Source organism: Acomys minous (assembly GCF_964271855.1).
Source record: "Acomys minous genome assembly, chromosome: 9".
NCBI lineage: Eukaryota > Metazoa > Chordata > Mammalia > Rodentia > Muridae > Acomys > Acomys minous.
Window position 1 is genome coordinate 20,394,654 of NC_140490.1, and position 16,389 is coordinate 20,411,042.

A 16,389-nucleotide genomic window follows, 5' to 3' on the forward strand; every position below is an offset into this window, starting at 1 on the left:
TTACTATGTTTTTGCTTAAATATGTAGCCGTGAGTTGTGTCCCTTTCTTTGTAGTACATAGCTTGATTTTTAGTTCTTCTTTGCTGGCCCCTTTCATGTTTGTTTTCTGTAGCAAACCCTGCCTGTTCCTCTCATTGCACACATGGGGGGTAACTCAAAAACTCTTCACATTAAAGAAGAATGTGACTTGGGACTCGGAGTATCTTTCTGGTCATCTTTCTTCAGGGTTCACTGTTTCCAGTTAAGTTAACTCTGTTAATTTCTCTGTGGTCCAACAGATTGTCTGGTTTCTGCAGAAGACATCTGTCGACCAAATTAATTTTTTTTTTCTCACAGCAGAATCTTGAGTTTTCATTAATTTTCTTCTGAGAGGTCTTTTTAATGCCTCGTTTTCTGGGGGATATTAGGGACTGAGTCATCTATTGTGGAGAGTTTAAGTTCATCGTCCCCTTTCCTTCTGGTGGGACTCTCCTTGTGGCGTCACTCTGGCCAGTGCTGGTCCCTGGTGGCTCTTCACCTGCCACATCAGCTCTCAGCGCACCAGCAGCAATGCCCACAGCCCTCCTGAGTGGCTACAGATACCAGTAAGGGGAGGTTGAAAGAAAACATCAGTGCTTCCTCTGCTGTACTTCCCTCAGTACTTCCCTTCCTACACGCCATTCCCCCCCTAACCTTCTTGCAACTGTCTCCTTATATGGCTCGGAGTTGGCCCCCACTCCATCTTCTCAGAGGAATTACATGACATGCATAAATTATGAAACATTTTTGCAAATTAAGTTTTAATTAAAACCAGCAGAGCCTCCAACTGGAAGCCGTCACATTGTTGAAAAGTGACACTGGTAGGGTGGGAGTTCAGGAGGAGGTCTGAGTGGGTTCACATCCTGTCCAGATCTTTCTAGAAGGAAAGGCTACAGAAGAGAGCTTCCCTACCCCAGTCAATATGGCTGATGATCCTGATGTTTGAGCCATGGCTGGCCACACGGATTCCTGGAATCACCAACCCACCATGGTAGTAATTTTATCTGGAGTTTGCCAAATGTCTGTTTGATTCTACCAACCTCTATTCCCCCACATGGCCAGAACTGCAAGTCAGATGGCTTTCAAGCAGGATGACCACCCAAAGAAGGCTGAAGAATGACAATTTTAATTGGAACCGTATTTTTTCCAATACAATGCACAGTTCAAGCATGCTGAGAAGCGACTTCTTATTGTGAGAAATATTAGAATGTTATAACGAGCAAGCCGTCTAGGGCTTTCCCCCTGCTGATAGTCTCAGCTATATGTAACGTGAGAATTGTTCTGCTCTGCCCATTAATAATCCACATTTTTCCAGCATCCCCCAAAATGTCGTCCATCAAATGGATAATTTATGCAGGCTTGTCTTTCCACTAGGCAGGGCATCATGACTAGAGCAAAACCCCAGATCATTTCATCTGAAACTTGTTTGAAAAATCTGACCTTTTATGGTCAGTCCACTCCTTTCCACCGAATCCCCTGGTTCTGCTCCTCAGGGATGGGGAGGGCAGTGTTTTATTCTCTGTGACTTGCACCAGTGCAAGCTAGCTAGCCCCGAAAGAATTCTGAAGTTTCATACTCTGTCTTTAACTCATTTAGAACACAAGGAAGGCCCTTTCAGCTAATCTGTATTTAAATGTGACTGGAAAACTTTTTTTTCCCCTAAGATGATACAGTGCTGGTATGGGGGCAGTGAAATGAACATCAAAGAGAAAGGACTTCGGTGGGACATTTTGCCTGAGAGCATCTGGACTAAAACACACGGTGCCTTTTCACCAATGATTCAAGCTCTTGAAAGATGGAGCATATGTATAACAACTTAATAGTCAAGGGTGATTACAGTGTCATTCATATAAATGACAGGACAGGACCAGCCTAGATAGCCAAAGTTCAGTAAGTACAAATTTTATATATTGAAATAACTTAAGCACCATGCTGTCATTTTACATGCTAATCATGTTAATTAAGATCAACCATGGATATTAGCCACATAGATGATTTAAATACATTTTCTTCTTTTCCTCATTTGCTGTGTGTGTGTGTTTGTGTGTGTGTGTGTGTTTTCTTCAATTACTCTCTACCTTATTTCTTGAGAAGGCGTCTCTCACTGAGCCTGGAGCTTAAGGGTTCAGTTAGATGAGGCAGCCAGCGAGCTCCAGGGCTCCTCTTGACTTTACCTCCCTAGTGCTGGATTACTGGAATGCACCACCATGCCCCACTTTTTATGTAGGATCAAATGACCTGAAATCAGGTCCTGATGCTGTACAGCAAGCACTTTGCCAACTGAGCTCTCTCTCCAGTTTCATTTGTGCTTATCTACAGTGAATATGCATTACTTGTTTAATTCTTGAAACCGTGCACAATATATATGTGTGTATGCATGTGTGTGTGTGTGTGTGTGTGTGATATTACAATGGTCTTTCTGTCATTTTTAAAAAATTTAAACATACTGTCAGAAAAAAAAATAATTGCCACCTATACCATAAACTAGATGTTGAAGAATCATTAAATTATATTTGGTTTGGTAATATAATACCTGAACTTTAAAAAGGCAAAAATATTTGGGAAAGAGACTATTTTTCCCATGGGTCTTTCCAGCAGAGGTTGAGATATGTGTCAAGAATCAGGACAGAAATTTGAGTAATGTTAAAGCAGAATACTTAGCCATAGCTGTTTGCTTGTTTAATCCTGGTTTTGTTTTCCCTTTTGTTTTCCCTCTGCAGTTTTATCTATGCCTACCACTGTTTGCATTTTCTTCTTCCATCTTCATTACTACTACAGGACAAGAGTTAGTTTGAATCTGTGAGACCAGAAAGGCCAGTTCAAGTAGGTACCAGGGTACCAACCTTAGGAATCTGGAGAGGAGATGCTGGGTGGAAAAAGTAGTCCACTGTCAAAGAAACACTTTCTATTCCTGACCAGGATCACATAACAAGAATACCTTCCAGACATTTGGAAATGAAATGCTTCATGTGTTTGTATGGAAATTACATGCATAGTGTTGGGAATCTTTTAAGGAAATCACCCTTGAATACATTTGAAGCTAAACAGTGAAAATATTTGGATGAGTCCCTCAATGTGTCAACGGGAAATCTAGCCAGTTTGCTATGGTGTGTACCTAGCAATGGCCAGCTGCAAGGTTCCAGTGATTAAAAACTCAGCCACTCCAGTGGCTCATGCCAAGTGGTTGGTGTGGAGCTCACTGACACTGCTGTTCTAAATTCTTCCTGTCATGTGCCCGTCTGCCGGGTATTGGTTGTGCTCTCAGGCCCATTTGATACTCTCTCTCTCTCTCTCCCTAGCTGTTCATCTTTTCAGAGTCTAGTTGGGAGGGGAAAGGGGTCCTAAAGGGATGGAAGTAGCTCTTATTCTATAAGAGGATGAGATGAGGTTGGATCACATCTTCATCTGAGCCAATCACTGTGGCCAGAGCCAAGGGAAAGTACCAAGCTAGCGCATGAACATCTGCTCACTATCCACTAGATGCTGGCTCTGGGAACAGTGACAGTATGCATGAAAGAAGCTGGATGCTGAACACAGAGAAGTATGTCCACTGTAAGAGTCATTTGCTACCTGGTGTCCTTATGCAAGTGCTATTGGTTCTTTACATACCCATACGATAGCATGAAGTGATGGTCTGGGTTGCTGTGGATACCAGACCTGTGAGTTCATCTGACGCAGTGCCTCAGTGACTGTGACCTCTCAGACTCTAGGCTGGCACAAACCATGAGATGTTTGAATGCTGCAATATCAAGGTGTAAATAACAGTGATCAAAGAAAACTATTATGGGCTATGTGCCTCTGTAGAGACTGACGATGTACTGTGTCCCATGGAGGCTTCATATAAGTTCCACAAATAGTGTCATTACAGTAGTCTTACAGATGAGAGATCTGGAGTGCAGAGATGACTGTTTCCCAGGCACTCATGTCTCAGAAGGGGTAGAGGTAGTGTTTGATAACTTGGTATGTCGAATGACAAGGCCTTTTTCCATCCCTCCCTCCTTCCCTCCCTCCCTCCCTCCCTCCCTCCCTCCCTCCCTCCCTCCCTACTCTCCTTCCTCCCTCCCTCCCTTTTTTCTCTATTCTTCCCCTTCTTCTTTGATTTCTTCATCTCCCCTTTCTTTCTTCCTCCCTTCCTTAATTCCTCTTGTCTATCTTTTCTCCTTTTCCTTCCCCCTCCTCCATCCTGTATCTCTCTCTCTCTCTCTCTCTCTCTCTCTCTCTCTCTCTCTCTCTGTCTCTGTCTCTCTCTCTCTCTCTCTCTCTCTCTCTCTCTCTCTCTCTCTCTCTCTCTCTCTCTCTGATCTGTTTTCTATTTTCTTTCTTCTCCAGTCTCTGCCCTCTAATGACAATGCTGAATGCATGCCCAGGCACAGGTCTGTCTACCCCTTAGAGCTACACTAGTGAGTAGGCTAGATCTGGGCCCTGGATGAGTCCTGAATTCTTATGTGCAGAGGTAATAATAACAACTTGGCAAGAGAACAGGAGGAACTCAGAATGTACTGCGTGCTCACCGAGATGATGCAGGCTGGTGGCATAGAAAGACACTTGGGTAGAGAGCGGGGACAGTTTTCAGAGGAGTAGATGTGAGTGGATGACGAGGGGGGCTCCATGAGGAGGTCTGAGTGTTAGCATGGGGTGAGGGTTAAAGCTCCAGCCTGAGAAAGCACCATGGAATGATTTGGTGTGACACCTATGAAACCTGAACAAAGCTGACAAGTATCAGGCTTATACTTTGAGATCATTTTGGATGCAAAGTAAAGAATTAGGGGGATCAGGATTCAGGGGTCAGAGTGCAACTGAGGAGGCCAGATAAGCAGCAACGGTGGCTGAGCAGAGGGTGACAGAAATGGACACGGGAGGAAAGAAGAAGTAGTACCAAATCTTAGCTCTGCAGAGAACGTGCCCTCCTTGCTGCAGGTTAAGAGACCAAACCAATCCACACACCTTCCCTTTGCTCTGCAGAGGAGCTAGGAGCTTTCTCCACATTGCCCAGTGCAAAGGAATGGTGGTTATAAATGCAAGCATCCACACAGGGGGAAAATGAGCATACTGAACCTTTGCAGCAAGCAGGGACTTATCGCTCATTCATAAGACCTTAGGCAGTGGGCCAGTTCCGCAAATGGAATCAGCATATGTAGACCAGGCTTTTAAAAAGACAGTTGGCAAGAAAATGCTTTGTTTCCCGCTTCATCTTTACGTATTGCCTAGTGACATGTGTTGTTTTGATCAATAGATCTTTACTGGGGTTTTATTTTTTTGGGGGGGGGAATAGAGGCTAGTCAACTCTGGAACTTCACTGAACTAGAGCGATGGCTGTCCCTGCGGTCACCCCCAAGAGACTCTGTGTGAAACTCTGAGGTGGAAATGAAATGAAGGAGAGAAGTTGGAACTTAGTCACGCCTGTCTCCTCAGGACAGAATGGCTCATTTAAAAGCACTTGATTATCATAGCGTCAGGACTTGGCCTCTGTGAGGACCTGTCTGCCTCACCCCTTGCTTCTCATTTGCAGACTCCACCTCAGTGCACAGACCACCAGTGAGTGAATAGTCCCCAAAATCTAGGACTCCTCTGCCAGGATTACCTCTCAAGGGACTTTGTGGACTTAGCCATAGAAACCAAGGGCATTTGTGGACTAGAGCCCCATCTCTGCACCTGCCTACCTTCCTTTTCCTTCTGCAAGACCCAAGACCAAGGGATCTTAAATTCATGTCAGTGTTAAATAAAACTGAGCTCTGGGAGCTGGGCATGGTTGTGCATACTTTTAATCCCCGAACTCAGGAGGCAATGGCAGGTGGATCACTGTGAGTCTGAGGTCAGCCTGGTCTAAATGGTGAGTTCTAGGACAGATAGCTAGAGCATCATACTAAGACCTTGTCTAAAAAAACACCCCCAAAACAAACCAAAAAACATTTAAAAATGGAACTCATAGTATTTTACTGAAATACGATTTCCTCACAGCCACCAACATAGTACCATTTAAAAAAAATGTATCTATTTCAAAAAACCTCAGAGACATTCCTAATATTCCTCCTTTCCTACTAATTCCCACCATGCCCTCCTGATTCTCACAGACCACTGCCTGCCTTCTCCACCAGGGCCATGCATGTTCTACTCTCTGCCTGCTTCAGTGACCACTTCATTGACCTCCTCAGAACTCATCTGTCTTAGAGTTTCTATTGTTGTGATAAATATCATAGTCAAAGGCAACTTGTGGTGATAGGGTTCATTTCACCTTAAACTTTGAAGTTTAAGGAAGCCAGGGAAAGAACTCAAGGCAGAAACCTGGAGGCAGGAACTGAAGCAGGGGCCATGGAGGGGTGCTGCTTACTGGCTTGCTCCTCATGGTTTGCTCAGCCTGCTTCCTTGCACAACTCAGGACCCCCAGCTCAGGGGTTAGAGTTGCCTCTGGGGGCTGGGTCTGCCAACATCAACCACTAATCAAGAAAATGCCCTATGGTGTTTCCGATGGACAAGCTGTATGGAGCCGTTTTGTAAATTGAGGTTCTTCTTCCTAGATAAGTCTAGCTTGTGCCAAGTTGACAAAAAACAAAAACAAAAACAAAACAAACAAAAAAACTACTGAGCAGACTGTCTTCGCTGTTACATGGCTATGTGATCTTGTAGTTCCATCCTTTGGCTGGGATTATAATATAGATTACTCAATAAGATTATGTGAGTTCTCATTTAGTAAACAGAAGAGAGGCACTTTAAATAGTGGCTAGCATGCCATAGCTATAATAATCACATCTCTTCTGTTCACAACATCCTAAAATAACCTCCCATCCTCAAGAAAACCTCTATTGCATCTACCTTTGTGAGAGTAGGATGGGACAAGTCCTTTTAAAGGCACCAGCTGGAAAAGCCACATTAAGGCACACCTCACCGACCACAGCTGAAATCACTTAACCATATCTGTCTATGAGGGTCACAAAGTCTTCCTAAGATTTGGAATTCTGTTGCTAAAAATGAAAGGATGGTAATTACTACAACTGGCAGTGTGTATAATGTAGTGCGTTAGATGATGGAGAGTTTAGAAAGGCTTCCGTGAACTAGCGACACAATTGGCAGTGTATCACTTTTCCTAGAGAGTTGAGAACAAAGATATGTTTATCCCAAATACGCAACCAATGATAAATACAAATGACCATTTCACTACAGTCAAACTTGGAGAACTCGTGAGTCTATTGGAGCACTTACAAGATCAAGAGTGACATAAAGGTAGCTACATAACCAAAAAGCCCACCAAAGGATGGGCGAAAACTCACAAAAGCTGTATTCATGGAGCACTCTATATGATTTGCAGGCAGCTTGACAAGTCAGAGGTGTCTTCTCTCTCCAGCAGCTGTTTACAACGTCCCATAACTTTGGAGAGAAGAACTGTAGATCTTGCCAATTTCATGAACTTCCTAAGATTTTGAGTTGTTTATTTCCAAGGCCTTGTGATCCCATCCCCTCCCTCCTGAAGGAAAATTTCTAAGTCTGGAGGAAGATGCCATGTAACATCTAGAGGAGTATGTATTTTCCAGGCTCAGGAGGAAGGATATGAGGAAGGGTTCTCGGGTAAGAGAAGAGCATGTGTGAACATCTGTGACAACAGAAGGCATGTTAATACCCATCATGCTGCACCAAGTACACAATGATGTGCTAAAGAGTTTGGCGGACTCCATTTAGGGCCAAGATTTTCATCTCCCTTTCCACATATGGGTGATGTTCGTGTGGTAAGTTAGGTTCCCAAAGTCTTCAGGCAGTTGAGTTGGTACTAGCTCTGTTTAATGTTCGTGCGAAACTGCTGTGATCCTACTGGTTCTATCAAAGGTTGGGAGACATAGACTGGACTTTGAGCATGAACATTTTGGGGTTGGGTGATTGTCGTAGTGAACTTCAGTTATCAACTTTACACAGCCTAGAGTATTCTGAGAAGGGAGTCTTGTTTGAGTGATTTCTCCTATCAGATTTTCCTGTGGGAATATCTATGGGGACTTTCTTGATTGTTCATTGACATGTGACAGCCAAACCCAGTGTGGGTGGTGCCATTCCCTGGGAAGGTAGTCCTGTGCTATCTAAGAAAACTAGTTAAGCTGGACCCCTTCCTTAGCTTCTGCTTCAAGTTCCCACTTAGTTCCTCTCCTGACTTCCATCAATGATGGACTCTATCCTATAAGCTGAAATAAGCTCTTCCCCTTGCCTAAGATGTTTCTGGTTAGGGTGTTTTATGAGAGCAACAGCATGGAAACCAGAACAGTGACCTTGGGGAGGTACTTGACTATTCTAAATGCTGTATCTTTCCCAATCTGTGAATGGAAACTAATATTAATATCTGACCCACATAAAGACAAAAAGAGATACAGCTGGCATTTAGCCAAGCATCTGACACCTGGAGAATGTCACATAAGCCAGCCTGCCACTATTATTTCTGTCACTTGCTCTTCACTGTCCTCTTCTCCTCCTCTCCTGATGGACACAGTCTGAGTCTTTCCATGTTCCAGTGTGATGACTCACAGGAAGTCCCCCTGCACCCAGTCTCTCCTACTAATGTACAGGCCCACGGAAAGCCATGCTCAACAAGGAGGCTCTGTGGAAAACATCATCCACAGTGTGGAAAGAGTCAAGTCCCTCCATGGCCCTATGAAAAAGAGATGCTTCCAGCTTTGCCTGATGCATATTTATGGGCAGGAAGATTATCGCATGTGTACATAAGCGAGTCTATCCCATATAAGAATCCAAGAGGTTCCTGTCGGTTCTAGAAGAAAATGTTTTTCTTCCCTTGAAAGGCATCAGTTTGCTTAATGAACATGTGGTGTTGGGAAATGGAGATTAAAGGCAGTTCCCTTAGTTTTCTTATCCTGGTTTTAACCCTGGTCTATCTAGTGATGAGGTTTCTGGTTTTACAAGGAGGGAACAAATTCATAGGGGCAAGAATGCCAGATGCAGACACAGGATAAATCTCATCTCTACAGTCTGAAGGAGACCTAACAAGGGATAGTGATATAAAAACCTATCTGTCAATTATTAATTACTTAGAACTAAAAAGAAAGATGAAATGAGACCTTAAGTGGTCATCATGTGCAAGACCATTTCCCCGATCTCGGTCTGTGGTGAGGGTTGCTAACGCGTTGCCTATGATATTCTTTCTCATGGACCTCAAACATCAGAGTCCTTCTCAACTCTGCCTGAACACAGTTGTTCTCTAGGCAATCAGAGTTGTTTTTGAGTCAAACATACTGGCAAGCCAAGATCTGACCCGTCCTTCAACCATCTTCTGATCCCTCCCCTTTTCTTTAATATAGCCCACTAGCCAAAGACCAGATAGCATTGACCTTGGCTATCCAGTAAGAAGCTAAGGCAGACCTAGTGGTTCATTGATCTGCTTCCCAGCCCCGGGCTCTACATGTTACTTGTGAATGCTAGGTGACTGAGGGTTGGGGGTGCCTACTCCCACATGTAGCATCTGTGGCTACAGATGAGCTGATCTAAATCTGTCCTGTTCTATTCTGAAGCGCCTTCCTGGGGGCCAACCTGCTTAGGGCATAGCAAACTGTAATTTACGTTAACCCAATGCGCCAATGCAAAAGCTGCTCTTTGTTCTTATGAGTTATTTTTTGAGGCAAGTCCATGTTTTGTGGAGAGTTTGAGGCTAGTCTTAAACTGAGGACATCACCACAAAGGCCTACTCTCTTATTTTCCTTCTCAGCCTCTCTTAAGTGGGTGTCTCTTTCAGAGGCTTGTTTCCTGTCTAAACCAGACGAAGCTTCAGGAAAGAAGAAAGGGCAGCTTCTGTCAGTGGTCACAGCCTCTCTGGGATTCCATGTGGACATTCATTTACTTATTACTTTGCCATATCTCTGTACATTTCGGGGCACAAATGCGAAGGATTCTTCACCCTACAGTGTTTGTGCTCCAGGTTTCTTTTTCATTGCATGAAAGATGTTTGATACATATTTTGTTTTGTGTGGGCATAAGGGGTGGGTGGGTGGGTCATGGTATGTGCCTGGAAGTCAGAAGGCAACTGTTAAAAGTAGGGTTTTTCCCTCTTCTACCAAGGAGGTCCTGGAGACAGAACTAAAGTCATCGGCCTTGGCAGCTGGCAGTTTTACTGCTGAGCCATCTTGTCAGCCTGTCCTGATATACTTCTCTTCTAAATCCTTGTCAGCTCTCCTTTCTTGTAGCTATAGCCCTACCAAGAAGGATGGAATCACAGATACATGCTTGGGCTCTTCTCTTCTTAAACAGGGGCAGCCATTTTGGGAGAAGAGTTGGAAGTGGAGTGGTGAGGATTTCCTGATGTGCTTTTTATAAACATTCTCATTTTCGCTGGGGAGCTATGTCTCAAATCCAAGTCATTTTCTTTGGCTTAATCCTTTCTACCTTCGTCTAAGCTCCATCTGTAGCTCCAAAATAAAGAGAAGCATAAAGGCAGAACACTAAGTGGGGACCCTAGCTAATGGGTCTCATTGCATTATCTTGCCTCTTTTCCAACTTCTGGATTTAGTTTAGAGAGACGGTGAACGTCTGCAGGGACAATTCAAAAGTCTTAAGGGTCTTTATTCATTGTGGATTGACAGTACAGCCTCCAGCCACAATTTATGAACCATGAGGCACCTCTAGCTTCCATTTCATTTTCACCTGAAGGTTGGAAGTGCTTGGCATTGATTCATGAGACTTAATGGGAAAATGCAGATAAAGGGATTGATTGTAGTGGCTGGTGGCAATTTCACCCTCAAAAATATTAGTCTATGTGATGAAAAGTTGATGTAATCCCTAGATGGGGTATTGATTACAGGGATAACGTTAATCCCATCCCAGATTAGAAACGTGCCTTTCAAAGGACTGCATGTAAAATGGCAGCCACAGTGCAGTGGCATGAAACCAGGATTTCAATATAGGAAAATAGACAATACATAGCATGCATTTGGTTCATTGTTTTCTGCATACCTATTAATTTCAGTTCCTTACTTGTACCATTGGCGAAGCTGTTGTGTCTTGTTTTATGGATTGACTGTTTTCTCATTGTTCTGCACATATACACTTTATTTTACATGCACAAACCTGTTTTATTCTTCCTTAACCACCAATAAAAGGAATAGTTAATATACTGCCAAGTGAGGAGAATTGCCCTTAAAATCAGAACATTGTTCTGACAAGCTTACCTTTATGGATAGCAGGAGTCCTCTACTTTGGTGTTGTTGAGCTATGGGTTGGGTAAGTCTTTGCTGTGGATTCTCATGTGGTATCCTATATACAGGGGGTCGTCATGTACTTTACTACATTTCCCATCATGCCTAACCTCTACCCACTTGACATCAACAACTCTTCTTCCTTGCTTCCCACTCCTTATGGTTGTAACAACCACCTCCAGAAATCCTTTCCCAGCCTGTAGGGTCTGTAGGAGGAAGGAGCTGGGCCTGGAGCTGTGTCCTTGGCCATCTGGACAGAAGCGCCTCAGGGCCAGCTCTATAGGAGGATGTCCCACTGCTTTGGTTTATGGACATTCCCAAACTATGGGTGTAACATCCCAGAGTGTCTGTTGGTGCCACGAACTTGGACAGTGCATTGAGTAACCTGTGCTATGGCTTAAACTTGAAAAGTGACCTGAGATTGATCTTATTTCCTTCACTTTCCTCCTTGTTTTGGTTTTTGCATTTGCCAGTGGCAACTCAATGATGTTTTACAATTAACTGTGTATATAACGCTATTTTTTTTCTTTTTGTTTGTCTTTCTCCCCCTTCTTCAGCTCCCTCAGGCTCAAAAGGTAATCTCTTTTCTGTCCAGTCCGAGTCATTTCTTTCCCACAACTCACAGTCATGCATGTTTGCGGTGTTGTCCATTTGACTCTGTTCATGACCAGTGAAAGGGTTTCCTCCCACAACCTCACAACCCAAAAGTCGGACAAGGACACAGAGATCCTTAGGCTCTGTTCACCTCACCTCACCCCCAGTCTCCAGTCCTGTCCTGCCACATTAGTCTGACCAGAGAACCCTCTCATTGCCAGAGCTTAAAGAGTGAATCCATACCCAAGCATTTTCCTAAGAGTTGTAAAATGATTGAGGTCAAGGGTAAGTTGAGATCAAAGACAGCATTCTAGCCTTTCCTGGGATACTCTCCCAGAGAGAATGATAATGTAGATAATTTGCAAGCCTAGCGAGTGTGTTTAAATTCTGGACCAGTGACTGGACTCTGAAATTCCCATGGGTTTCATTAATTACAAAAGTAGTTCTTGGGCTGAATAAATCATCCAGAGGTTACAAGCACTGGCTGCTCTTCCAGAGGACCCAGGTTCTATTCCCAGAACGTATATGGAGGCGTATAGCCATCTGTAACTCCAGTTCCGGGGGATATGATGCCCTCTTCTGGCTGCCTCTGGCACTGCATGCATACAGCACACACATTCATATAGGCAAAACACACATATGCATAAAATAAAAATAAATAAAATTTCAAAGTATAGTTCCTCCTCTTGTCTATGGCCTGTAATAGCCAGAGAACATTAGGATAGAGGCCATGCCGAGGGCCAGACCCTTTCACTGGTCTTCATTGTGTATCGGAGATGACCTCCATATACCATCTAGACTGTTCTCTATCCAAAAAGATTTCATGTGGTTTCAGTGGTGGCTTTGCCTTGTTGTCCCTTTGGCATGCTGTTGTATCCTAAGGAGAGTTATGGTATTAAAGAAAATGTCACGCGATGCCTGCTGCATTATTCTCATGTACTTCACAAACATAAGCAAGCCTTCCAGAAGACACAGCAGTTTCTGGAGACCAGATGTGGGTCAGTTTCATTTGAAGAGTTAAGGTATGGCGCCTGCATGAAACTGAGGCAGTGTCTTGAGACTTCCATGTCAGTGCAGAATGCTGTGGGTCCTCCTCACAGGGATAGGGCATAACTGTTATGCAAAAGACAGTCTGTTTGGACCATATGGAACAACCAGAGGCCTAGAAATCATTACACAATTACTCAGATATATCTGAGGTATTTAAACAAGGCGAGACATGTTAGTGTGTGACTTGGCTCATGGCAGTGTTTGATTACACTTCAGTGCTATCACACAAGGACTGCACACTTCATTAAAAGTTCAAGTAACCCAGGGTAGCAACAGCTTCCAGAGTAAATATATGGTCCGCATCTACATTGTTTGGAAAGCTTCATGTCTTTGATAGGACATACTTTCTTAATTGCCCACAGTAGAGAACAAATACATCTTAGAAAGAGACTTAACAAGTCAGAAATAGACCTACTTTACCTCACTGGCGTTTAGTCAATTCCACTGGTCCATATACAAAAACATTCTTGGAGAAGATTCCTCAAGAACCGGGGATGCTATCAACCATGGAATCTTAAAACAAAGTCCAGACAAACCAAGGCAGACAGCACTAAGAACAATGTTGCCAGGGGTGTGGCCTCTGTGATTCTCCACGGCGATGGTGTCATGGCATTCATTCCTCCTGCTATCCTTTCTTGACTCTCATCACATGCTCTCAGAGTGGGACATGCTACTGTGATCATAGAACCCAGGCAAGGAAGCTTCCTGAGTTGCTTGCTCAATTCCTCCCCTGTCTCCAGCAGATGGCAGACAGTCCAAAGACAGCCCCCTCCGGTAGCCCTGTCTTGCCTGGGAAGAGTTCTGCCTCCTGCTCTCAGCATGTTGTCCTTTTTGGGTTTTGGTGTTGTTTTTTTTTTTCCTACTAAAATAGCTAAGATACTGAAAAGGTTATAGTGAGGTTCAAGAAGAGTAAGGAGTTTATTAGAAAAGTGAATGGCCGTTGATTGACAAAGAAAGAGGCAACAGGTTAATGGGGGCTCTGAAAAGAGTGACATCAAGAGTCTGTGTGGCAGAGTGAGGTCTTTTATACCTTTCTGAGGATGGGAGGGTATCACAACCCAAGCCTACAGTCAGACTCTGATTCTCAGGCAGGAGGCAGGGAAGGGGTTTGGGAGTGGCATATGTGGCTGCCAGTATCTCTTTGGTGTAACCTCACTTCCCAGGTGAGAGTCCTTGGCCCAGGGCCCTTTGCTGGTATTCATAGATGGAGTAGAGTCTCAGTAGGGTGGCTGGGCATCTGTAAAAAGGAAGGCTTGCAGAGAAGGGCCGTGGCCTGTGCAGCAGCTGGAATCTAGCATTGCATTCTTATGATACATACCTTAAAAACCACATGAAGAGTCCTATTTCAAATGGTTTTGTAATGCTGGGGACAGTTCCTGTAAAAACACCCAGCTCTGGAGAAACCCTGTGTGTATAAACTTCAGTCACGTGGGCTGCAGGGTTTCGAGGGGAGCATCCAATTGATTGGGGTATCCTCCCTGCCTAACAGCATGTCACCATTCCTCCCTGTCTGTAGAGTTCTGTCAGGGACAACCTAGATACCTTTGCATGGCTGAAGAGGTTCCCATAATCCTCAGCTTCTTTCAGATGTCCCAGCTTGCTACTAGACCAGTGAAGGGACGTGCTAGCTTTCTTCCTAGGTTTCATCCATCTAAGAAAGACAGTGGGTGACTTACCAAGCCTCTCCAGGCACTGTCATTTGATGAGAATGTCGGGCTACTTTTCTGGTTTTGCCACAAGTGAGCCTTTTCTATCTCTGTCTAGTGCAGAGGTACTGTATGCAAGACACTTACAGCATGTAGAGTTTCAACAAATATTTCATGTGGTCCTTGACACCCCAAAGCTGATCAAGGGAGCATTTGTGTGCAAGGTGGGGTCTGGGACCCTTCATGTGGTATGTGGTTCTGGCGCAAAGCTAACAGGCTGAAACAACAAAAGAACCCAACAGGCATGCAGATTTCCCAGCCCCTCATTAGCTACTCTGCGGTTCCGGGGTACACCTGCTCTACATAGTTAGAAATGGAGATTGAGCCCGGAACACCAACCAGGTGAAGATGCTCAGGGTCCATTTTGTTGAGAGATGTCTTTCGGGCACTGTTGACATTACCCATTGGTTTTGCCACCGTGGACATGGTTACAGTGAGTTCTTTGCAAACCCGGAAGTTTGTTGTTCTGTGGGTGAAGAGAAGCAGACTAGCATCTATGTCTTTGGCCCTTTTTTCTGATGATGTCATGAACAAATGCATTGGACCATATGGCATCTGCGTTTGTACTGTTTTTTGTTAGAATGTGCCTCGGTCTCATCTACAACTGTTTTCTCTATAAATAGTTATGTCTCTGTAAACACGCTTGTTTAATCTCTTGGCTTGTCTACAAATGTCCCATTTGGGTACCCTTCTTGTGTTTAATGTAGCAGACACTAATGATGCTTGCGCCTAAGTCATGATTTTCATGATTTCAACAGTGATGGTCTTCCAATGTGCCTCCCAGTATGCCTCTCCTATACTATTGTGCCAGTTTCCTAGAATAGAAATTGGAAAAAGTGATTGCTTGCTTGACTGATTGATTGATTGACTGATTTGATTGGTTTTTGCCTGTAACTGTTAAACACTTCCAAGCTGACTTTTGGCTTTATAAATTCCAACCTGAGAGATAACAACGAGATGGCGACAGCTCATGATAAACTTTAAGAATGTTGACCACATCTATGAACTATGTGAGCCATGAATTCTTGGATCTCTGGATGTCTCACACACTCCATCCCATGGGCCTCTTCTTGCTGATCGAAACAGAACCAGTTTTCTTAGTGGAACTCTATGGAAAGAGAGCCACTCAAACATGGCTTGCCTTTGAAAGCTTTTATTTCCCTTTACAGGGTGCTTCTTTACTTGTGGAGGCCTTGTATTTTCTAAGGACCACACAGTGAAAGCGGCCAAAGCTGTTTCGAAATGCCCATTCAGGCTGCTGAACAGAGGTCCTTTCATTCTGGTGTGTTCTGTCTGTAGGAACGGCTGGCAGTTGCTCACTGAGTGCTTGATTTAATCGCTGTACTATGACCTTGAGTGTCTAGTCAGATGGACTTAAACTTGACCGGTTTGTGTGGGTGACCTCGTCCAGATATTAACACCTTTGACCATTGATACAGGTTCAGGATTTGCCACAAACTGGTTCTTGACAGTTTCTTGGGTGCTCTGCCTTGCCTGGAAGTGTATTAGTTAATTCAGCCTGAGAATTCTGAGAAGGCATAAGCATTTTTCTCCAAACCATAGTTAAAGCAAATCACATCTCTAATCCTGTTTGGAACAGCAATTGATGCATTCAGGGCTGCACAGTATGGCAAAATGATCCCGGCTTAATGGCCCAGCCTTGTGTTTTGTTTCCTGTTAGGAATAGCTTAACTTGCCTTCTTGAACAAACACAGCAGGGTTCAAGATCTGTTGTTCTGTGCCTGCTGTGATATTCTGTGCTGCTTAACTTGTATGAGGGACTGCATAAATTAACTTCTTAAATGGAGGTCCAGTCTGGCTCCTTCTCTCAGGATAAACTGCTTTAT

General features: G+C 44.0%; 1 protein-coding gene across 1 annotated transcript in view; it reads left to right on the forward strand.

The window, feature by feature from the left end:
• Positions 1 to 16,389, forward strand: part of CACNA2D3 (calcium voltage-gated channel auxiliary subunit alpha2delta 3) — a 798,196-nt gene that overhangs the window by 561,207 nt on the left and 220,600 nt on the right. Inside the window, exon 14 of the mRNA XM_084794478.1 lies at positions 11,750 to 11,767. Coding sequence (XP_084650604.1) covers positions 11,750 to 11,767 — 18 coding nt within the window. The remainder of the gene's footprint in view (positions 1 to 11,749; positions 11,768 to 16,389) is intronic.